General features: G+C 42.2%; 1 protein-coding gene across 1 annotated transcript; it reads right to left on the bottom strand.

Moving 5' to 3' along the window:
• Positions 1-50: 50 nt before the first annotated feature.
• ERGIC3 (ERGIC and golgi 3) lies at positions 51-24,599 on the bottom strand. The gene is made up of 13 exons (XM_009098799.4): positions 24,453-24,599; positions 24,265-24,335; positions 23,662-23,749; positions 23,424-23,543; positions 22,051-22,144; positions 20,736-20,901; positions 19,063-19,120; positions 8,524-8,555; positions 7,777-7,873; positions 5,382-5,446; positions 4,437-4,573; positions 3,538-3,593; positions 51-969 (listed from the first exon to the last, which is right to left on the bottom strand). The coding sequence occupies exons 1-13, from the start codon at positions 24,538-24,540 to the stop codon at positions 890-892; spliced, it is 1,152 nt and encodes a 383-aa protein (XP_009097047.1). The 5' UTR covers positions 24,541-24,599; the 3' UTR covers positions 51-889.
• Positions 24,600-24,870: the final 271 nt, after the last annotated feature.

The following is a 24,870-nucleotide window of genomic DNA, read 5'->3' as shown; positions in this document are numbered from 1 at the left end:
CAAGAATTCACAAATTTCTTTTCCTCATTATTTTCAAATTTCTCCCAATATAGTTTCAGATACCAAGCACTTTATTCACTTGTGTAATGATTTAACATAAAAAAGCCCCATCATCATCACAATCTCTACACGCTTTGCCACAATGCAATGTGTCTTTTAATTCTTATTTCCAATTCAGTATCAGGACTAGTTCAAATAATTTAATTATTCTTCCATAAGCCTTACTAAAACAAGAGAGGATGGACTTGAAAATCTATACCAAAGGGAAATGAAAAAAAAAATCCAATTAAAAAATCAATTAAAATTCAGCCCAGGATGGCTGGAAGGCAAAAGATGTGATTCAGCACATTTTTACGGAGGTCTGACATACAGCATCAGCACACCCAGAAACATTTTATGGAAAAATTAAAAATCTCTGATGGTGTTGCTAGAAAGCCTATTTGATGGCAACTTCAATCTCTTACAGGTCTCTTGATAATAAAGTACATTATACCTAGAGGCAAACAGAATGCAGTATCTCCAGCATCTCTGTTGGGAAGGGGAATAGAACTGGAAGGAAGAACATGGACTGACACAAAAAGAGTGTGACAGTAGGGCCTGCAGAGCCTGATATGATAGCTAATCTTTATAGCAGCAAGGTTTAAGTTGTTTCATCCACAAACTAAGGCCAAAGAATCAGGGTGCAGTAACATATGAGTGGTTAGGGCCACCTGCAAGTTCCAAACCTCTTCTCCTGTGCACTCTCAGAAGATCACTTGTGCTTCAAAGAGTCTGCTCAGCTCTCCTTGGAGGCTTGGGGAGGGGTTATGTTGTTTTGTTTGTTGTTGTTTGTTTTCATTTGTTTGGTTTTGGTTTGTCTGTTTTTAAATGGGCTGATGCCATTGCTTATTTATGTTGTCTTCCCAAGTTCAATTTTCTTCTGGATGGCACGTGCTGAGTGATAGATCAAGGAGTCAATGAAACCGGCAACTAAAAGGAAAAAACCAAATGGATGAAGTCAGACATGCCTCAAAGACAGAACAGCTCCCAAAGACAGAAAACACAAACCCTGCTGTCAGAGGAAAGGAATCCCAGCTCCACCAGACAATAAAAGGTTCTGCTGCTGCTGTTGCTGCTCAAAACAGTAAAGCCCTCATCTCCTCAGGACAGACAAGACCCATGCTGCAGGACAGAGGCGATCATACTTCTCTAGAAAAGATCCCTTTTCCAGAAATAAAAGAGACAGACTGTGTCATGTGTGTTTACTGATGACTGAGAAGAGTTTGGAGAGGAAGCTGATGTGCTTTATGCCACTTGCTGCCTTGACTCAGTTTGCAAAGGACTTGTTTCCCATTTCTTGCTCATTTCACAGCAACCCTAAAAGTACCATATACTGCCCTTGAAGGATGCCCCTTACTGGAGATGGCAATGTACACCCATCAGACACAAAGCAATACAAACCACTGCCTTAAATTCTTTCTGCAGTATTTTCCTCAAACCTCTCCAGCCCTGAAGAAGCCTATTAATTCAGTGTTTGTTTGTGACCACAGGAAAACTCAGAATAGTCTACTGTACCACAAACCCCAGTCAACCAAGGTTTTCACAGGACAGGAACCTTTAGCTCCTGCCAGGGAAGGAACACAACAGTTGCTAGGAAGCTATTTTTCAATGATTGGATTTTATAAAGCTTCATATTCTTTCTTTTATTCAAAACTTCAATCAAAGGAATAAGAAAATGATTAGCTGGCTGTACACAAAGACATTTCAACATGTTACAAAGCATTGCAGCTAAAATGGGAATTGAATCCTCGGTTTATTACGATATATGATATTCTTGGACTTAATATTTGGTCTATCATGCTTCAGATAACTCTTGTGTAGTTGTTTTGCCCTGAAATTATCTCTACTTGTGGAATCAATTTGATACGGTTACTCAAACACTGAGGTGACTTTAGAATAGCATGGAATCATCTAGGTTGGAAAAGACCTCTAAGGTCATAGTGTCCAATTGCCCCCAGGTCTGCCAAGCCCACCACTATACCACATCCTTAAGTGGCATATCTACACACCTTTTAGATTCCTCCAGGGAGGAATCTCTACCACTGCCCTGGGCAGCTTGTGGAACAGACAACCCTTTCCATGACAAAATTTCTTTTTTTCTTATACCCAGTCTAAACTTCCCCTGGTGCAACTCGAGGCCATTTGCTTTCATCCTGTCCCTGTTAGAAGAAGAGACTGACCCTCATCTGGCTCCAACCTCCTTTCATGTAGTTGTAGAGAGCAAGAAGGTCCCTCTTGAGCTTCTTTTTCTGCAGGCTGAGCACCCCCACCTGCTCCTTATCAGACCTACGTTCCAGCTCCTTCCACAACTCCATTCTCTTCTCTGGACTCGCTGCAGCACCTCAATGTCTTGCTCATCATGAAGGGTCCAGAACTGAACCCAGGATTCAAGGTACAGCACCAGTGTGCAGTGGGGGACAGTCACCGCCCTGGTCCTGTTGGCCATGCTACTGCTGGTACAAGTAATTAACCTTATTGACCACTAGTGGATTTGATCTCTAGAATACAGAGAGTCTGAGCATGGTGTATGGCAGAAACATGAATTGGCTGCCAAACCCAGTCAGTGCTAAGGGGCACTTGAATTTGTCATGAAAGTAATTTCTGAATGACTTTTCATACCAGAGAGATGAATACGATAAAATTTATTGCAGACAGAAATTCTGTTTAACAGTATCAGATTAATTGAGCACTGTGACACCGCAGATGATGGGAAAATCTTGCAGATAAAGGTATGATGTTATAGGTATTTGATACAGATGTTATGTGACACAGAAACTGGTTTCTAAGGTCCCTCACCACATCTTCAGGCTGGCCCTTAACACCCACATGTCTGACTATGAGCACCCTGGACTACTACCTGGAGAGCACGGCTGCACCAAGGCTGTTCCCATGCATAGAGCTGAGCAGATACTGATTAGCTTTTCCAGATGCCAGCACTGAGAGTGAAGTGCAGATACTCAGATGTATCTGCAGGAGCGTCTGAGCCTCACAAGACCCCATCTAGTCCTTGCAGAATAGTAGCTGGAGCTCCTATGTCTGGGAGCAGTTTGATGTCTCAGATTTATATTATGCCCATGGCAACCTGGGTTCAGAGACTTAACTGGTGTTGATTCCACATGAAAACAACTATCTACTTACAGACCCAAGCTGGCCAAGAACGCAAGTACAGACACTTTCATATGTTTTGTGAAGAACAGCTTTACAGCTCTACAAAATGTCCTGTAGAGCATCAAAATGAAATATTATGACAGGTCTACAGGCCTAATGAAATGAAATGCTGTAATAGGTCTACATTATCTACAGCATCTTGTAAACCTCCAGTGCTAGCTACAGTCTGATGTCACTCCTGTGGCTCTGCAGAACATGTATCATTTCCCAAGGGCTGAAATAATCTCCCTTAATCAAACAGGGATTTATTACTAGACATGCAGACTGCAGAAAGAGTAAGATAGTAAAAGTTTACACTTTAGAAAGCAAAATGATTGAAAGGTGCAATACCTGTAAATATGCCTCCAACAATGGCACAAACTCCAGTGAGAAAGTGAGTAAAGGACCTAGAATTTGAACAACCAATATGAGCTCAGATACCAATGTCGGGTATGTAACAATTAACTAATAATTCTAATAATATTCATCATAGTATATAAGTATGCATTACCTAAATATTCATAGCTAACGATTCTCAAATTAAAGAATTAATTAACCCCTATTGGCTACAGAATGGAGTTTGTCTCTGCAACTTTTAGTCATCAGCACTAAGAGGAAGTACTGAATTTATAAATTTGAAAGATGGACTTTTAATCTCTAAGACAGTATTCATTCCTACCCAGTGAGAATGCACAGGAGGGTCATGTAGCACAGTAATTAAATCCTAAGCACATGTTAGTACATTTTAAGATATAGATATTTTCTGCCCCCCATTATGAACCTCAAAGACTGGACAGCTACAGCCCCTTCCCTTCCCCTGCAGGTGCATTGCCAGCCATTAACCCAGAGAGAAGAGGAGGTTCCACACTGGCTGAAGATGTAGAAAAGTTATAGCAAATACAAACTAAGGAACCAGTTGGACTGTGTGGGTGCTGTTGGTAAAATGGGTATGCTCTGTAAATCTACTCTTCCCATTCAAAGTCTGAACCAAGAACCACTATATCACACTTCTGCTCCTTGCACCACTTTCCTTTTCCACCTTGATACATAGTAACAGAAAAAACCCAGACCACAGCTCACAGGGAGAGGAAGGGCACCGGTGAGCACCTCTTCCTTTTCACTGGCTGGGAAGGGGCTTGGATGAATTTCAGGCATTTGCACTATCATGTCTAAATGACAATGAATTATCAACCTATGCAAAATTACAAAATCAATGAAGGATGAACAAAATAGAATGAAATGTCTCTTACCTGTGTTTCTCTGTCAGCTTCACCATCATGGGTGAAAGCTCATACAGCACAAAGACACCCGGCAGACCCTGGTCTCCCAGTAGCCCATTTGCTATTTTCTCATGTCGTGTAACTGAGAACTGGTTAGTTCTTACCACCTACCAGGAAAAAAATGCACCAAACATTGTTTTGCTAACAGGGAATAGGAAAGGCTATGAAAATATGAGTTCAGTGAACCACATCAGTGTAGCCCTGCCCCTGTGGGCAACCCGACAGTGGTTAGAAAGAGTCATGAAGAGCTTTATCAGGATCAGGTATTTGCTATCAGGTCTATTTTTACTATAGTCTACCAATTAAAGCTGCAGCTAGCCCATAGGATGAGGGAAGCATAACACCCAGGCTGAACTATTTGGTCTCTGCTGGCACACAATAGCATAAGCTGTCCCTCTCAACCCTGAGTCTATGTCATCCTCTGCAGGACCAAAATGCAGTCCTGTTAAGCATGCTTCAGGAGACAGCACTGATAGCAGAAAGCCATAAATAATCAAGAGTGAGAAAAAGGAAAATACTGCATACAGGCAGGAGAGCAGAGAAAGACAGAGATAGCCTGTCTTCACATAAATTAAGATCACTCTTCAGCCTTCTTCTGTGCCCTGCCATTTTTCTACATGTTGTTCATACTAGCCCTATTCTTAGAGCAATTAAACTGGGTTTCTGTAAAATGAAATTATGTTCTATCATCCCTACTAAGTTATCTAACACAAATTACAATCCAAGTGGAGAAAGATATTATCCAGATTTCATTACTGAATTCCACACTCGGGGGTTCCAAGTACTAAATGTACAATACAGCCCCTGGTATACATCTGGCAACACATCTGGATCCACAGTTACTGTCAGCATCAAGAATATGAGGAGAAAGTGAAGGCTTTCACTTGTCAAAGTAGCAGGGAAAAAGGTACTTACTTCACCATCTACTTTCCTATACACAGTGGGGACCACTTTCACAAAATATTGAAACATCATGGAAGCTATAAGCAAAGACAGGGAGAGACACAATTAATATAAAGCCATATGCTGGAAGCTTTTCACTGACAGGTCAGGTAGACACAAACTAGTTTTGTTCAGCTTGTCAGGGAACATCTTTCTGCACACCAGCTACTGGAGGTTTTCAAGGACAGTAAAGTTAATGTCTGAAATGTGTCTTCCTTTTACCAAAGTGAATTTCATTTATGCTTCAAGCAAAACCAAAACTCATGGCATTTTGGCTTTGAAAAAATAGAAAAGCTTCTACAAACTTGCTATAGCTTTACCAGTAAAACTTCTTGCAAATTCAATTCTAGTCCAGGAAAATTTCTTAACAACATAGCCCTTAGAAAACTTAGGTCTAAATGAGGATCAACTTCAATTAACACTGCAGTTTATTCCTGCAGAAGCATGGCATTTATTGTATCAGAAGGTGAAAATGAAGATTTGGACCAATGAATTAAAAATAGAAGAACCCCTTCTGTTGCCTCAGACCAGCCTGCTCCTTCAGTTCTCTTAAGGATAACACAATGCAAGAAAAAAACTATTTTCTGTGAAATTCCCTAGAGAAGACTATCCAACAATTTCTACAGCAGAAGTAATTCTTGCATATGGTATCTTTAGCTGCAATAAACATAAATTTGACCTGCAATCTACTGCTTCTACTTCTTTACTGGAGCATGTCTTCAGAACAAATTCTTCAAGAATTTACCGACTGAGGTAGATTTCCCTGAGGCTCAGGATGAAAAGCTTGAACTTATGCAGAAATTTACCAATCAGCTACAGGTCCCCCTTCTCAGATAGTTTGTTACTCCACAAACTATCTGAGAGGGATACAGCATCATAATCTACATACTACAGCATCATAATCGTATTGAATATTATGATACCTTTTAATTTTTTTGTACTTTTTTTCAAATGCCATCCTCTGATTTGGGTACAAGGATCAAAATCAATGGTAGAAAACTTTAAAGAACAGATTCAGGTAGGACTAACAATCTTATCACTACTTCAAAGTAAATTACTTCTTTCTCCAAGCTTTATTACATACAGCTCCAATTACCTCCAAAGACAAACTATTCAGACTTCAGTGGATCTAAAATAAGAACCTCTGCAGTGGCATGTAAAGGACCTTTCATAGAAAAGCAAGCTTGTGGAAATAAACTTCAGCACAGCAGGAGCAGGAAGAAAAAACTGTCTCTCAAGCCAGCAAACCTGGAGCTATCTAGAAAAGATCAGCAATATTTCAACTTCACTGCAGCTTTTCAAGCTCTTACTGTTGGGTATGTTAAGGTCAGGCAGACACCACAGCTCTCCAGCAACTACCTATTAGGCCTTTTTTGTCTATGCTGCATCTTTTGGTTCTCTCTCACTGTATGTAGTAGTTAGACAGGGCTCTCCTTGAACTATATCTTAATAATGACACACTGTACCTGCTGTTGTGCATTCATGAATGCTGAACAGAGATACTGCCCTGGGTTGACTATATGATGCTTTTATCCCAAATCGTCTTGTTCCGTTTATGCTGAATAATAAGTTCTGCACCTTTAAGACTTGTTCCAAAGATTGAAGGGGGGAGAAGCGCGCAGCTTGTTTTCAGACACTGAACTCACTCCTCCACATTCCTGCTCCTGGACCGTGTTGTCTGTGGATGAACAGACGGCAGGACAGGGCTCTCTTTTTCTGCTTTTAGTTAGTTTAGCTAGCTGAGGCAAAGAAGTGCCCTGGACTGAGTTTTTTTTCCTTTTTTTTCCCTTTCTTTGGACCTGTTCACACCTGCTCTGGACTGAACAACCATAAAAGCATCAGCAGCTCGCATCGGTGGCCACCGGGCCGGGCCTGGGCTGTGGCATTTCCAGCGCCAAAGGGACTGATAAGGGACTGAGTGAGCTGAACTGCAACCTGGGGAGGGGACTTTCTGGGTTTGTCATCTCTTCTGGAGCAGCAAGGGGTTTTATTGTTTAATATTGTTTAGGTTTTATTGTTTAATAAAAGTTTTTTTCCACTTTTCTTCAAGGAGGTATTTTCTCCTGGACTGGCTGTGGGGAAGGGCGACTGAATCTGCTTTCCTAGAGGAGCCCTTTGGGGGTTCTCTCCCAAATTTGCCCTGAACCAGGACAGATACCTTTCAGAAAGGTCACAGAATCCAAACATGTTGGCAGATTTCTTCCAGGTGAATGGAGACAGCTGCTCCAGAAAGAGCACAAGGTGGAGGAGTCACATTTCACATAACACTGTCAGGGATTTTGTTGAAACTGAGAACTTTGCTCCTGTTCTCTTCTAACACTTATTAATACAGACACTTAAAAAGAGACTTCTTTCAGCTGTCTTTTACCTTGCTGTGCAGTGACGGCTGTCCCATCCAGAGGGTTCACAATGCCTGGATAATCCCTTCCAAACGAGAGATGTTTGATATAGTGCGTCATATTGATCTGAAATGGAAATGCTAATAATTTAAATAGCTGCACAGCACATGAGGGGTAAGGTAAAGGGCCTGAAGGTCATTATTGGTATATTTTTCTGAGTGTGGCTCTAGAATGGATACAGGTGCTCCTTTTCTCTGTGCATCCCAACAGTAAACTCCAAAACATCTGCTCTTCTTTTTTATTCCTAGAAGATTTCAAACCAAGGAATTTCTCCTCCTCCTGCTGGAAATCCACAGATCTCAGTGCCCTTTCCCCCCATCTACAGAGCAGGCTCTCCCACCCACTCCTTTCCTTGCAATAGAAGCACATGCTGTCAGCTGCCTTGGAGGAGTAAGTATGAGCATCGTCTACTTTCCTCCAAGCACAAGGTAAACTCCAACAGATCCAGAAGCAGTTGTGACAATATCAACCTTAAGAAACTGTGAAGCATAGATTAAGGAAAAAGGCAGGCTCAGGAAGAGAGGCACAGGCTTGGCAAACAGCATGCAAATGTCACAGAATGTATTTCAGAACCCTCTGTTAAAGCAGGACCCAGGTTCTGCTTAGACTCTTTAAGCCAAATCTGCAGCAGTCTAGGATCTCAATGTGGCAATGGGAGGGAAATCCAGGAGGAAAATAGACTAAAAGAACTAGAACACTGCCTTAGGAACACTTACACTATCAAGTCCGAAGCTCTGCAGATCGTGAACTGTAATAGAAAAATAGTTAACAATATAGCTCACATTGTCATAGCAATAATATCTCTCTCCCATATTCTAGCAATAAGGCAGCTCCTTTCATTTCCATCACAATCTAAAATGTCAAGAAAATTGCCTGGGTTTCTCCCTTGCTTGCATAGTAGGGTGTGTGACAGATAAAACTGCTGCAATACCAATCCTTACACAGAGCCACTGCTAGAATGAAAGAAAGTAAATTTAATTTGGAGTTACTTCAGATCAGGTATTCAGTCCTCACCTACATGTATTCTTCATCTAGGGCAAAAACAAGATCCCAGAGGCCAGAAAAGAAAGCTTTGCTGTTAGCTACACATAACTTCTCTCACTATTGTAAAACACAAAGGCACAATAGATCTAAACTAACAAATGAGCAGAGCACATGCTTTAATATAACATGCAAGTGCCCTTAAAAATCATCATCATCTTAGTAACTCTCAGTACTCTGCCGATCAGCCTTGTTACTGCTGCCCAGAGAACATACTAGGAAAGGAATGGTCCGAGCAGGTTATTTACAAACCACTAGTAGGGCCACAGTGGCTGTCACCAGTACTGGGATTTGGGGAATTTGGCCTGCCCCATCTCTGCCCTTCCCACATATAGCAATGTGACAATGCTGGCAGCACCACACACGCCTAGAAGGGATCTGGCAGAGATATGGTATGGGGATTTTTGAAAGAGTTTTGAATGAGTTAGAGACAGTACCTCTGAGTTTTTTAGATTATGCGATTTATTTTTCTTATCTTCTACATAGGCAGGAAGGGTTAGTTTGGCTCATATCTTCACTACATGGTTCAGAAGGTCACAAGACTTCTAGTTAGAAGACTTTTTAAGGATTTATTGACCAATAAAACACTACAAACAATTAAGTATGGTAGTGGGATATTTATGTTTTTGACCCAATCCTTAAATATTGTGTCTTATGGACTCATGTAAACGTTCTTAGCCAATCATGTTATGACATATAAACCTACAGTACTGCAATCCAAATCTCTTGTTTACCTTTGAAATTACTTTTAGTTTTTCTAAAAACTATAAAGTTTTTTTCTATTTAGCTTAATGTGTCTCTCCTGTAAACTATAAATCCACATTCTTGCTTCCAGCACCTAAGTTTTGAAAACTTTTCCAGGGTCTCAGATCAAATCCTGTGTTTAATTCTAAGCTTTGGCTTACAGGCCCAAAGTTCTGAGAGTTCCCAACATTTTGGATTCCAACATCTTCCCCTTCTTTTTGTACTAAGAATACTCTTTTGATGGCTTAGTCAATTATCTTTCGCATGCATTGGAGTAGGTAAGGTACTGCTATAACTATGATGACAATCAATATATACATGCTTATCTTTAAAATCTGTGGGAGGCAATGGATATCTTCTAGTTTGCTGCTTAAATGACTTTATGCAGTACCAGGAGCATCAGTCTCAGGATGAAAATCCAAATTGCAAACTGCATTTCAGTATCGCTCCTACCAGGTTTATCCAGTCATACAATCAACTCAAAGAAGCCAGAGGCTGTGACTGTTTTAACAGGTAAATTCATGCGCTCAGGAAGGCAGACTTCACCTTTCAATTTAGCAAAGTAAAACACGTTCAATAATCGTGGGCTATTACTTTAGGAGCTAATGGAGTCAGATCACCAAGTTTTGCTACATTATTAACAAAGATTAGAAATGCTGCTCCCTTGAGAGCCTAGCACAAGACAAACTGCTGTGTTGATTTGGCACAGCCTGGTTTTTGGTAGCGAGGGAGGGCCACAGGAGTAGTTTCTGTAAGAAGCTGCTAGAAACCTCCACCATGTCCAACAGAGCCAATCTCTGATGGCTCTGAAGATGGACATGCTGTTGGCCCAATTAGAGAGGTTGGTAATGCTTCTGTGATGACATAGTTAAGAAGAAAAATTGAAACAGCATGCGCGCAGTTTTCTCCAGGGGTGGTGCAGCGCCACAGCTGCTGCCATCCTGGTGCGGCACTTGGCAAGCCTCCACTGCCTGACCACACCCAGCCAGCCATGCAGTGGGAAGAAGGGCAGGGGCAGTGGCAGCAGCTTCTCCTTCCCAGAACCCTGCTGGAAGAGAAGTGTTAAATACCACCGGTGCCGTGGTGGCCGTCACTGCCCGCTTGGTGGTGGCGGGGCCACGTGGCCAGCAGCAGAAATATGGTGAGAGACTCTCTGGCACAGAACCTAGACGGGATCAACCTCTCTGAGCTGTGGGAGCTGCAGTAGGAATCTTTGGATTAGCAGAACTCGTTATCAAAAGTACCTATGAGCAGCAGTCTGACTGCTAGTCAGAGAAGAGGAGGAGGTGAGCACATGTGAGGGAGAAAAACAGGGCAGCACCAAGGTCAGTGGAAAAAGAGGGGGAAGAGGTGCTCTAAGTGTCAAAGCCAAGATTACTCTGCAAGCCATGATGAGGGACTATGGTGAAACAAACTGTCCCCATGTGAGGCACGAAGTTCGTGGGGGATGCAGAGATCCATGTGCAGCCCATGGAAAAAGTGCTCATGCCAGAGCGGGTGGATGCTAGAGAAAGCTGTGATCCAGTGGGAGACCCAAATGGAGAGCGAAGGTCCCTACTTCCAGAGATAGAGGGCCCTTGCTTCCAAACTCAAACTTAGAGGACTGCACCCCATGGACAAGTGACATGCCACAATAGTTTTGGGAAGACTGTCTGTGGGAGGGATTTATGCCACAGCAGAAGAAAGACTCCGCTCCCTGAGCAAAAAGAAAAATATCTCAGGTAACGAACTGATCAAAACCAACATGTCCTGTCTCCCTGCACAGTCAGTGGGAAAGAGGGAACAGCTGGGGACGGAAAAAGGTGGTTTAAAGTCTTATTTTACTTCTCATTATCTTCCTCTGACTCTTTTAATAAGAAAATTACTTTATATCTTTTAATTTGAACCTGTTTTTCCCTTAAGAGTGTTTTCTCTCAGTCCTCATCTTAACTCAGGAGCTCTTAGGTTTTTTTGCCCTCTCTACCCAGCTGAGAGCAAGAGAGGGTGAGCAAGCAACTTTTGTGGGTGCCTGGTGTTTGGAGAGTAGCAAACCACAACAGCTGCAAAGCTAAAGATCTGATTTGAACTAGCCTCTCCTTTAAAACATTTACTTGAGTGTGCTGTGAACTCTTTTTTTTTCAATTAACATTTTTCAGTAAACCACCAGAAGCTGTACTTGTATTTACATAAAACCCTTACTAAACCTAAAGAGATAGGCATGAAAAATAGAGAATGTACAATTAAAAAAGGAAATGCTACAGTACACTCCTCCTAAGGCTCTGATGAAGGGAGAGGTCTTCTTGCAACTAAATGCCTAGAGACTAGGCTGCGGTACTTGGAATTAAGGCAATGGTTCTGCATTTCAAAGAGCTCAGAGATGCACTGGCTTAAGATATTCGTTTGGCTATCTCTGACTGGAGTGCAGACCTGTCACTGCCATTAGCACAGTGACAGCACACAGGTTTGTGTTTGTGTGCTGACAAGGGTATCAATGAACTTTAAAAAAGAAATTCCTAGAAAAAATTTGGAAGTATATGTGATGGTGGGCAGGGGAAGGAAAGAAAGGAGAGGTTCCTTTGTCACACCATCTTTCAGTCCCTCAGCTCATTCCTATCCCACCCGCCTTTCAGCCATGAGCCATCTCAGAGTCTGTAAAAGGGTGAAATGCAAGTCTTGCTTTATCTGAGGCTATTCTTCCAGTCAGAACAGTTCCAAAGTCAGGTCAATCCCACAGCTGCACTGGCACAGTGATGCACAGAGAGGCAGAGGGTTGATCCTCATGGTAGCTGTGCTCCTAGAACCCTTTGCAGGATTATGGTGTTTATCAGATTTATCATTTGGGTAGTCACATGTACTGGTACATGTGAAGTTGTACTGAGGACTAGTAAGCATGACAAAACTTACAGGAATAGCACAGTACCAGAGAAATTCCAGGGCATCACTTGAGAAAGACCAGACATTAACTAACATGTTACACTAGATTTACATTGTATGTGACCCCTTTTAATAGTTACGGCTACTGAAAAATAAAGTCCCCGGAGTGCTCTGCTATGCTTTCCACAACTAAGTAGTTTTTATAAAACTCCCCTCCAATAAGTGATTTACAACTCTGCAGTAGAGCTGTTCAGTTTCTAAGAGTCTTCCACCATCCTGCAGGTTTGTTTCTCCTTGATCACTGATGATTATGCTAAGCACGTATGTGCATACTCTACACTGCAGATACATGTTTAGCTTAACATAAACCAGCAGGCTATTTAGCCTGCTAAGACAAGGAACAGGACAAGAAAAGAGAACAAAAGAGAACTGTCTGCTAGGACCAAAGACTCTTATTTATGAAGAAACAAACACATTTTTTCATTTCTTTAACCACAACTAACAGGCAAAATAAAGATACTTGCTAAACATCTTAAGTTTGTCAAGAACTCTGCTTTATAGAACCAAGATTTGTTCATGGTTTTAGTAACACAGTTTTAACTAATGTTGTCTATCTGAAGAATTCTCCCCATCCTGCATTTCTGACCGGGACAATCACAAAGCCTCCTTGGACTTCACAAAACTCAGTTCTTAACCCCTAAAAGAGGATTAACAGCACTTACTGCCATTCAGGACTCTGTCAATAAACATGCTAAAGTTCCAAAAAACCAAAGACTGCCACCCAAACACATTGCTCCAAGGTGAGATAGGACATGTTTTTCAAAGTGGGGACGAATTTTATGGAGGAAAGTATCTTACAGGAGCACAGTGGCAGGAAGATGAAAGTGGCATAAAGATGTGTTGTGAAGAGGGGAATGAGGCAGGGAGCAACACAGAAAATGTTGCAGCTAAGCAAAGCTGAGAGTTTAAGCCCTCTGGCAGATGCTATTGACTTGAAACACCAGTCAACCTGCAACTGCCATGATTACCCATAGAATAATCCAATGGTTTACTAACCCTTGTAAGAGTTCCTACAAATGACTCACAGATCAGCTGGCTTGGTACATGAATTTTCAGGAAATATTCTCTAACATGCTGTACAAGTGAGAATAAGTGAGATAATTCTCTCATCTGACTTGAAAAAGCAGAAATTGCTCTAACATATCGGCACATTCCCCTCAAGCACATTAGCTGCACAGTGTAGTTAAACATTAACCAAAACATTATCTCCAACATGGGGATACTAAAATAATTTAAGACAAGGATTCTCCACCTTTTCCACCTCGTTTACCACAGAAAAATGACCTGGCACAGCTGTCCTATTAGCTTCCTGAAAACCTTCTCAAATCCCAGCCTAGATTAACTGTTCCTTCCAAAGGAGACTTATGGGCTCAGCAAATAACAAAAATCATGTTAGTTCTGTAGTTCAGAGGAAAAAAAAGGATACAGCAACACCTAATCTCAACAGCATGCACTGGGAAAACAAGTAAAGTAGAAGAGAAAAGAGAAATGTTCTCTTAAGAATATACTTACAAAGAGATTCAGTATTTAAAGTTCCTACCAAAAAGGGGAAGAGAAACATCTGTGCTTGTGTACTTTCTAGGCCATATAAAATCACCCCCTAGACAGCTAAAGGACTGATATATGGTCAAGCAACCGTTTAAAGTGTAACAGAGAGCTCAAAATGCAGTAATTAATCACCAAAGGGAAAAACACAGGGGGGATGTGCATATATGTTAAGTGAATGCCAAAGCAGCATGCCAAACAACAATATTGGTTATATTTAGATTATTTTTCAGTCATAAGATAAGAGAGATGATTTTAGGAGCAAAGCTATTCAGAAATGCACTCAAGGTTTATATTTACAACATATTATCATTCAAAGCTGTGTAATAGGTTCTTTATTCTTAATCAATCCTGTGCTACTTTCATCCCACCTGATGCACAGAAGAAATAACAAATCATGAGGCTGATTTTGTTCATTCTGTTGCAAGATCTTGACAAAGGTGAATACCAGGAAAGATTGGGGGCAGGGAAACATATGTTTGAACAGCATATCTCAAGGGAGGTTAAGTAAACTCCTTTTTTGTTTGTTTCAAAAGCTTGTTCATTTGTATTCAACACTGAGCAATATATACATTTAACACTAATCAGTAACTGTCATAGACTTACAGGACCTTATAGTTATATGGGCCTCTGAATGTTTCCCACAGTAATTTGATCCTCTCAGCTATATCTCTGCTGGGGCTTCTACAATAGCATGATTTTTGGCATGGAGAAGGAAAGGCTGCTCCAGAGGGCTACTTGACAAATGTTAAGCATTCCCAACAACTGGTACAACTTGAGATCTGATGGATGATAGTGAAGTGACAAATGAAAATGTCATTTTTGTTGTCTCCAAAACAGACTTGTTATAACTTGGAAACAGTTTGTCCACCATAAATGGGTGAGACCTTGGGTCTTTCAGCACCAAGACAACCAAACTCTGGTAAGAGGTCACTAGGGTAAAAGAAAAGTCTTCAGCAATGCTGAGGATGAAGTAAGACTCTCAGTCTTCAGTATAGGGATAAAAATAGTTCCCTAACAGATACTACTTTGGGACAAAAGCTAGAATGAGCTCATACACACCTCCTCTATGGAAGGAATTGTGTAGAGGTGATCAGAGGATTTGGATCTCCTCCACACTGAACTGGTGTCCTGATGGAGACTGAGTCCCACGTCATTTTCTTCAAGTATATTGTTGGGCAGGAGAACACTCAGATAAGTAACTGCTAGCTGTAGAGGCCTGTGCAATAGTAATGAGCCCACAACTACTGGGGCTATAGGAAAGGAACAGAGAAGGAGACTGCAGTCTCTGCAGAAAAAGGAGTTAGTGTCACTTGCTCTTGGCTGACACTGAGAAGGTGCCAAGGGACTTGAAAAATGACAACCAGTCTGCAGTCAAAGACTTGGTATCTTTTCACAATTCAGTAATCAAAACAATAACAAGTACGTAAAATAAGAGAGGCCATTTGGGGTCATCCACAGCGTCCAAGGATGAGTTCAAACAGGTTCTGGCCGTCAAACAAGCTCTAGCAGAGAAAGAAAGAAGCCTTTTGTTAAACACATAAACAGAACACTAATGAGGATGTACAACTGACCAGTGGATCTGACTCCTAGAGAGCTAACAAAGCTTCACACCTTTCTAGGCAAAGCTTAGGGGGCTCCAAGGAGAAGGCTCCTTTTCCAAGACCGTCATCATCGCTAAGAGCATCTAACCTGTGTTTTTTCCTTCCACAGCCATCACCAAGAAAGAGGATGAAAACAAATGGTAATCTCAAAATCAGCATCTTCAAAGATAACTCTGTTCCTCCAGCTGACCTGTAGGGTGTAAGAAAACCACAAAATTTGGACCACACACAGACTGCATTATCCACAGAAATTGTCACAGTCATTCAGAGTGTGTCTTCAGGACAGAATGTCCTGAATGATGCCATCAACATCATCTTCTTTTTAAGGAATTGAAGGACTCTAATGAGACATTTTAAATAATCCTGAAAAGCTCTCTGGCTGTCAAAAAAGCATGATGGGCAATGTCTTCTCTAAAAAATACTGATGATGGCGAAGCCACATTTCTCTTCACAGAGAAAAGCAAGGCATAACATGACAACATGATGGCACCTCAGCAGCAGAGTGGCCCAAAAACAATCTAAAGGAGGAATGAGAACCCTCAGCTTTTCCCCTTGACTATAAGAAACAGAGCAAGAAAGATGGAAGTGATGTAGATAATGTCACTCTCCTCAGGAGCCTACCATTAGGTAGGTGAAGTTTCCACAGGCAAGAAAGTCGCTCTCAACTACTGCAGATGAAGCAGGGGATGGCTGCTGCTATAGAGGCACGGACAGACATGGTAGCAGCTGTGGTATTGTCCACAAGGGTCCCAGGATGAGGGAAGAGACGAGAAAGTTGACTCCATGTATCAAAAGGCTTGATTTATTATTTTATGATAGATAATATATTAAAACTATACTAAAAGAATAGAAGAAAGGATTTCATCAGAAGGCTAAGCTAAGAATAGAAAAGGAATGAATAACAAAGGCTTGTCTCTGCCCGAGACAGTCTGGGCAGGTGAACTGTGATTGGCCGTTAATTGGAAACAACCAGATGAGACCAATCAGAGATTCCCCCTGTTGCATTCCACAGCAGCAGATAAGAATTGTTTACAGTTTGCTCCTGAGGCCTCTCAGCTTCTCAGGAGGGGAAAAATCCTAAGGAAAGAATTTTTCATAGAACATGTTTGTGACAAGCAGCCCCTGAAACATAAATCTCAGAGGCTAAACAGCTAAATCACCCAATCATTCCTCTTTCCTCTGAGACAGGAAGGAAAGACCGGAGGTGTGAATTGCTGCAAAAGAAAACAGATACAATACTCAGAGTCATAAATAGGCCCAGCTGATGCTGGAGGCTGTCCTTGCAGATGCAAAAGTGAGAGAGAGAACTTCACCAAAATCTGCAGCATATTGCATGACCCAAACATGAAATCTCAGTTTAGGATTCAAAGTCTAAATAGACAACAGTGAAGCAACTCCAACCTCAGCAAGAACCAAATGAATAAGCAGGGTCTGAAGCTGTGCTGCTTAAAACAGAAGACTCTAAGTATCAGTAATGTTTGACTCTGACCTCCCTCAGTGCAGGAGAATCAAAACTACAAGTTTCAGTGTTAAGAATTCTGATTGGAAGTGCTTCAGTCCTCCTCACAATCTCTTTCAATCCTCCTCCTAATGATCTGGGATTTCTTAGTGCAACTGAAAAACAAATGATCATCTGCAGCCAGTTTGACATTCCAGAGTTGGGGGTCTTCTCTGACACTGATGCTGTCACATCGTGGTGCAAGCCTAAAGTGACCAATTTTAAATGCTTCCAATAACTTGGGATGAAAAGCAGCATCACTGCTTGCTTCAAAGCAACACATATCCAAAGGTTCAGCTCAGATTATCAGGGAACACAGGATGTGAAGAACAGAGATGGAGTACCTGTCCAAGAAGTTCAAGCATTGTATTTATGCACTAGCTAATAGGTAATTAACCCTTTTAGATGGCAAAAAGGCATAAGATCAGCCACGTGAGTCATACTAGACAGGACAATTCTGATGACCTGAGATTAGGAATGAGTAGCAATACACACTAAAACATAGTAATGGTGAAAACTAAGATAAAATACTACCTCTAATAGTAAAGTGCTCAGCCTCTAATGGAGAGCTGAGAACACAGAGCTTATGCAAATAAAGTTATATATAACTGAATATATATAAATAACTAAACAGAAAGAAAATTGGACCTTACACAGTGCTGCCACATGTGTCAGCCCCTCTTATTCTACTTTCTGAAATAAAGCCATTGCAACTTGCTTCTCCCTAGGAAAGAAGTTACAGTTTCAAGATGTTAACACCAAGCACACAACAAAAGTTCAGAAGCTCAGATCACAATTACATCTGCAGTCAGATCTACAAAGTGCTGCTTAATAGGACCCTTGGGACTGTCACAGTGATGCCCATGCCCATTTCCTGGCTGGAGATTTATGATACAACAGGAACTTCAGCATAAGAGACAAACAATGCAAGAAACTGAAAAGCTGATATGCAAGCTTCAGTATTGCAATGCCACCTCAAAATAACCATCAGCTGTACAAATGTGGTACAGACTCCAATAGGAGGCAAGAAGAATGGTGCAGTGGACTGAACTTTCCACACTACTCTATTCTTTACCCTCATACTGATTCATATCAGTAAGGAATAGAAAGAAAAGTAAAAATACTGTCCGTCATTAGAGTTCTGCATCAAGTAGGTCTAGTAAAATTATTCAGTGAATTGTTAATGTGACTTTCAACAACAACAGTTTGGAATATTCAGACATCTCTTAGACATTCAACTTCATCCTGCGTGACATTCTGTTAAATGTTAACAGGACTGCATGTTAAAGCAAACCTTACTGAAGAATCAAACACCACAAGCACATTGAAGGCCAGGCTGGACTGGGCTCTTAGCAACCTGCTCTAGTGGAAGGTGTCCTTGCTCATTGCAGGGCGGTTGAACTACATGGCCTTTAAAGGTCCCTTCCAACTCAAACCATTCCATGATTTTGTAACCTACAACTATTGTTCTCGCCACGATATATTTATATATATTTTTATATATATATATATATACACACACTAAAGGAAGTCCTTCACAACATAATTTTACTCTGAGCCTCGTGAATAGAGGAAAATATCCCTTCTAGAGGTACTGGTAGTTAGGTTCAGGACTGAAAACGTTACTTGAGGTTGTTTGACTGCAAAGCAGCAAAGTTTTGCAGAACTGAGAGACTGCCCAGAAATATTCTCTACCAAGTTCTTCCACACTCATGTGGCAGCACCCCTAGAAACCACTTTTCTATCTGTCCATGATAGTTCAAAACCACTATAACAAAACTTCAACAATGTCCTCCTCACTGAAGAAGTGATGTTGTTACTACAGACAGTTATGTAAAGATATTAAAAGAAAACGGTCAGACACACTTGAAACCAAAAGGTCCAATAAAGAGGAAAAGAAAATACTTTACCATGTACATGAGACTGTTGAAAACTTTTTCCTGGTGCAAAGTGAAAATTTCCAGCTACCTGCAGGAGACAGTAAACATTCATTAAATGGTCTGAATCTCTGTAAGCAAAGCAGTTGTCTGGTGTTTGGATTTTTAGGATTTTGTTTACACAAGACAGACACCAACTGACTCATTTCCACAGGTGACAGTAGCAGCAGACATTATCCTAGGAGAGGTATGAATTTCCCATGTTCATTACAGGCAGTGATGCTGAAATCCATAATTAAACACGGATGTGGATAACAGCTGTTCGATCCAGATTATTTTGTGGACATAAAAACGAGAAAAGGAGGAATTAACTCCAAGTAGGAAACTGACTGGTACTTCAGAAAATACAAAACAGTATCAAAGAAAAAGACAGGAGAAAGTGAGAGTGAACACTTATAACAATATGATCAGCAGTGATCCAATGTATAAACCCATGAAAATAAGAGCATGCAAAAATAAAGCACTTAACCTACTAACCTCCCCCCCCCGCCCTAAACAACCCAACCCCCCAAAAATCTGCAAAAGACAAACTAAATTTCATCCTGGACTCTGAAAGGGATATAGATATTAGGTGCTAGTCCTCCCTGACACTTACTAACAACCATATGCACTCTGCCTTGGAAGATTTGAATGTTCCAAGCTCATACACTGTATTACATCTTTGATGCCTGAGCAAACCTACGCCTTATGTTTACTGGAGACCTGTTGAGAATGAAGACGGGCAAAGTTCCAAGTGCCTAAAAAAAGGCCCCAAAAACTTCCCCAGTGACACTCACACTTGGACCATCCCTACATCCAGAATTTGGAATCTTCCTGCTCATCATATATTATGAGAGAGGGTCCCATAACAGTTGAATACCTATGATAATGCTCAAATCACAACATCTGGATATGAGAGTACAAGGTCTACTTTCTAGAAATAAAGACTGTGGTCTCCAGGAAGAATACACAAGGATTGAAAATAAAAAAAAAAAAAACCACGCCAAAAAATAAAAAAACAACTGAGTTTGAAGTTAAAAAACAAACAAAAATATAGCCTGGGTCTGACTTCTTCTAGAAGGTACTTGGGTATGCAACTTCTGTTTGTGGGCGTAAGCCACAAAATGACATGTTACATAGTTACCCGGTGCATTTGCATAAACCACCTCTCTGAGCATTTTCAGCCTGGACGACCAACTCCAATAGCCTTGCTTCCACTGTTTTTCTAAAGAAGATAACACTTCACTCTCTCCAACACCTCTGCAGGCGAGTTGTTGGTTACTGCTATCTCCAGCACCCACTTGTGGCCTTTGATTTAAAACGGGAAGGGCAGGTGGAACAATTCAAGCTCAAAGAAGCTGCCTCTCCTCCTCCAGAAATCTCTGCAAAAAGACTTGGTACCCAGGTGGGAGGAAAAGGCAAACTTCTCCAGCTGCCATGACTTCCTACCAGCCCACAGAATACAAACCAGAATTAGCCTCTTTCCCACTGCTCTTCCTGACTGTCCTCCTGAACCCCATGACAAGCACTAAGACATTGCTAATCCCAGAGGTTATTCTATTATAGTCTTGTAAGCACCTAAAACTGGAAAAGGAGAATTCCCCGACTCTGCCTTTTCACAGCCCTCACCATCATGCAGCAGGTTCACAGCAAAAGCTCTCTCTCACCTTGTTGACCTCTAGGAAACCATACACTTGGCAGCCCTCATTCTTCTGCTCTTGCATTTTCTGGCTAAACCCTTCCCTCTTGCACTGCTCTATGCTATCTGGGTTCTTGAAGGCCCAGCCTCGCCGCCTGTACGCTTCTCTGACATCGTCACAAGTATTACAACACCTGCAAAAAGCACAAGCACCATCTTATCATCTTTATCATTGAGAAGAGATGCTCCAGCTCAGGACTTGACAGATTCTTCTTCAACAAAGCAGCAACACAAACATTGGGGACTGGACCTTGGAAAGTGGTCTTACGTTCCTGAATGAGCATGAGCTTCTTGATGTTCCTTTTGAGATTTGGAGGTGAGGATGCATGCTGTTTGAATACAGGACTGGAGTCCAAAGAGGGCTCTGCCTGGCCATTTACACAGCCAAGGCATCCCTTGGCAAAGAAATGTGCCACAAAAACATCAGTGTCCCCCATTTATAAGCCGTTCGGAACTTCCTCATGTGAACAAAGCATTTGCCTGTTTCTGTTGCTCCTTTCCTCTTTTTAGGCCAAGACATTGGGCTAAAGGGGGGCTTAACTGCAAACTTTCTTTGTACTTTTCTACCTGTGGACAATACCTTAGTTACCAGAAAAAAAAAACAGGTTTCTTCCTTGGTTTCACGTTTTGGTGGACATGTTGAACAAATTCCTGCTGTTGAAGGGAGCGGTTATGAATACCTCAAGATGAAAACATCTCTGGGAAAGGACACAACATGACAGATGGGAAAAACCAAATTATCACTGAGCCAAAAATAGCCAAGATCAGTCCAGAACCTATATGGACTATCATGGAGCTATTCTTACAGTAATTTCCTGTTCTGAGGAATGAAAAATACAAAAAGACACCTGTTGTTTGCATGAGCCATAGATATCTGGTCCTTGCTCCTGTAAGGATACAATGCCAGCAGCAGAAGTGAGAAGGCAAGGCCAGGGCATAACCGTGTTTTACGTCAAGATAACTTCTGTTACAGTGAAATCATTTAAACACCTTCGCTCTGGACACCAAACAAGCCCAGATAATCTCTCACCTGCTGAGATAAAATTTTTGTACTGCTTAAACAGGCATGTAGACAATCCAAACAACTTACAGATGCACCTTCTCAACAATCTTGAGTGCAGCTTTCAAAGGCATAGCCAAACCACAATAGCTCTTACCACTGAACATGTGCCTGAGAGCAGGATTTCATTGCACAGACCTTCACAGACATTTGGAAAAAAAATATGCATATGACATACCAGGATTCAAGCACTAAGAAGATAGGAAAAAGGTGTAAAGGTTACCGAAGGTCCTCTGATTCTGCCCCATAACAGCTCTCGCAGCGATCAGCATCCAAAGAATTTGGATCAAACACTTTTTCTTCTTCTTTTCCCAGCTCTAAGACAAAACAGGATTCAAAGTGATGAGGCACATCTAGAAACTCTGTCTTGTACTCTTGTTCTGCTCTATGCAATGAATACTCTATGCACACACAATGTGCTACTGCACATCCTGCACCCAATACCCACCTAAAATGGTATGTATATAGCCTGCTGAGGTGTGGAGTAAAACCAAGAAGGAGCATAGTATTTGTCCTCTCAAGAACAGCCTCCGTGGAAAGAACTGCCTATCTGTAAGCCTTGCTGAAGGAAGGCTTACAGATAGCCAGAAGGCTTGCTGAAGCATCAGACATTACTTTACATAAAGGCTTTGCTAAAGCGTGTCTTAAGTAGACCCAACCAGTACATTATGAGTGATACAGGACTTGCTTAAAAACATGTAGAATAGTTTTTGTCCCCAGACAGTAATTTTTAAAGTCACAACCTGTGGTGGCTGCTAAGTGACGCAGCAGTAAGAACACTATCACCACATTCCCATGACAACCAGAGAAACTCTTGTGCCTGCCAATTGTTCAGCTCCTGGCTTAGTTTAGCCTTTCAATGTCAACAACAGAAATGTTAAATGTAAAGTGATACAAAGCTAAAAATTTGGTCATGTTGATACTCAGAGCTACAATGACTTCCAGAAAAGGGAATAAGTAACTCATGTTTTGGAAAGGAAAAGTCAAAACAGTATTACTGTGTGACTGAAAAATGCTTTGTCAGAATCTTTTCTGGTTGGTATCAAAGAAAAAGGATGAGTCATAACATGCAAAAACTGAAGAGGAGAGGTTTATGTAGCCAAGGATCACTTATTACAGCTTGCAAACAATAGATCAACTCACATATATTTACACAGGTGTACATTAACACGCACAGAGTTAATGGATCAAAATGCCAGTTTAGGCTTAAAGGTTAAGTCACTGGAGCCTTCCCTAGAGAAAGGCTCTTTCCTTGAACCACATAGTCCCATTTGTTCACCCACTGGGATTTAAAGTCAAGTTTTGCGAGAACAGCGGCTTGATTTCTAATCCCAAAAGACCACCAACAGTGTAACTTTATTCCTCAAATGTATCCATGGGTCTTTATCAGAGTTTCAGGGAGACTGGGAAAAGATTTTCTTGCAAAAGTACTGAGTGTAAGAGTAGTTTAATAGATCTGCATGCTATAAGGTATTTAAGACTTTGTGGCATTTAAATACTCTACAGCTGTCACCTTGTCCCCACAAATCTCAGAACAGGCATACAGTGGAAAGACTAACAGAGCATCCACCCAGGACAGGCAGAACAGCATCTTACCATGTCTCTCAGCCTCTGGAGTTACACGATTCCCAGCTTTATCCAAACGTTGTTTAAACAGATTGTGCTCTACATCCAGCTGCTGCTCTCCTGCTACATCCATTGCATCAATGCTCAAATCTGAAAGCAGTGCACAAGGAAAGTGATCTATAAACATACATTTGTTATGGGCACACTGAGCGTCTTGACCCCCTGCCAAGGACAAAAATTATCATCACCATTCAGAAGTCTTACTCACAAGCACAAGGCATATGTGGAAAAATAACATCTAGATTGATCTTCAGTTTATCTCCCCTTGATTTATCAACGTATAATTCTGGATGAACCTGGGAACAAAGGAAAAACAGTCCCATTTAGCTTGTAAGCAAATCAAAAGGCCCTTTTTCCTTGGTGCTGTGGCTCAGGAGCTGATTTTTAAGACATTAGAGGTTTGCCAGACAGCTGAGCCACTGCCATGCACACCCCAGTGCATGCTATTTGCAATGCTGTTAAATTACTGGGGGATCTCCGAACGTGGGGAGGGAACAGGGCTTCAGTGATTGCTTTCTCCTCTTCGCATGGCATGGCTGCTCGCAGGCGGCGAGACGTACCGCCGTCCCAGCAAGACGCCACAGGCGGGGAAGGGCAGCTCGCTCCCACCGCCGCGGCGACCAGACAGGGCAGAAAAAAATACGGCGAACCGCAGGTCTGTGCGGGGCGAAGCTGCTGCCTGGGCAGCCCAGGGGGCGGCCCGGCGGGGGCAGGGGCGAGGGTCCTCCGGCAGCCCTGAAGGGTTGCCCACCGCAAGTCGGAGGCAGCACCGCGATACTGGGGCCGTGTCCGCTCCATCGGCGGTACTTACCTCCTTGGTGAGGTAGTACTGCAGCTCCGAGAAGAAAAGCAGCACCATGATGAGCCCGCTAACTGCCGTCACTGCCGGGGAGATGAGAATCACTGTCAGCCTGCCGCAACCCGACCGCGGCCTCCCCTAGCCGCTGAAGAGAGCCGGCCCGCTAAGGTTCCCCGGCCACCCGCAGCGCCCCCGCTCACCCAGCGCTCCCCCGCACGTCTTAACCCGAAAATCTTCTAGGGTCTTAGGAAAAGCGTCAAACCGCTTCAGCCGCCATAGCGACTCCATGACGCCGCGCGGCCCGGAACCGAACCCTTCTTCCGGCGCCGGACTCGCCTGCGGTCCCGAGCCCGCCCCCGGTGGAAAGCAGCTCTCTGTAGGCAGCTGATCTTCCCAGTCCAGCCTGTGACCTCCAGCTGCAGGAAGGCTGGAGTAGGGCACTGACAGCTTTTGGACAGCAGTCGAGCTGTTCCCTGGGCCCGCTGTGGCGGGACAGCAGTCGAGCTGTTCCCTGGGCCCACTGTGGCGGCAACAGTGCGGAAAGAAAAGCGTCTCGGCGGACTACTGAATCATGATTTTAAAGGGTTAAAATTTTAGCTGAGGGTTAGAACCAATTCA

The sequence above is a fragment of the Serinus canaria genome, chromosome 20, assembly GCF_022539315.1.
Source record: "Serinus canaria isolate serCan28SL12 chromosome 20, serCan2020, whole genome shotgun sequence".
In the NCBI taxonomy this organism is placed as follows: domain Eukaryota; kingdom Metazoa; phylum Chordata; class Aves; order Passeriformes; family Fringillidae; genus Serinus; species Serinus canaria.
The sequence above is the reverse complement of the archived record's forward strand: the minus strand, read 5'-3'. Positions and strand labels throughout refer to the sequence as shown.

Coding starts and splice junctions, on each gene's coding strand:
- ERGIC3 (XM_009098799.4), bottom strand. CDS start 24,540: ATGGAGTCGCTATGGCGGCTGAAGCGGTTTGACGCTTTTCCTAAGACC. Junction 23,750..24,264: donor AGTACTACCTCACCAAGGAG/GTAAGTACCGCC, acceptor CTTTGTTCCCAG/GTTCATCCAGAATTATACGT. Junction 7,874..8,523: donor AGAGCTTCGGACTTGATAGT/GTAAGTGTTCCT, acceptor TTTCCATTTCAG/ATCAATATGACGCACTATAT.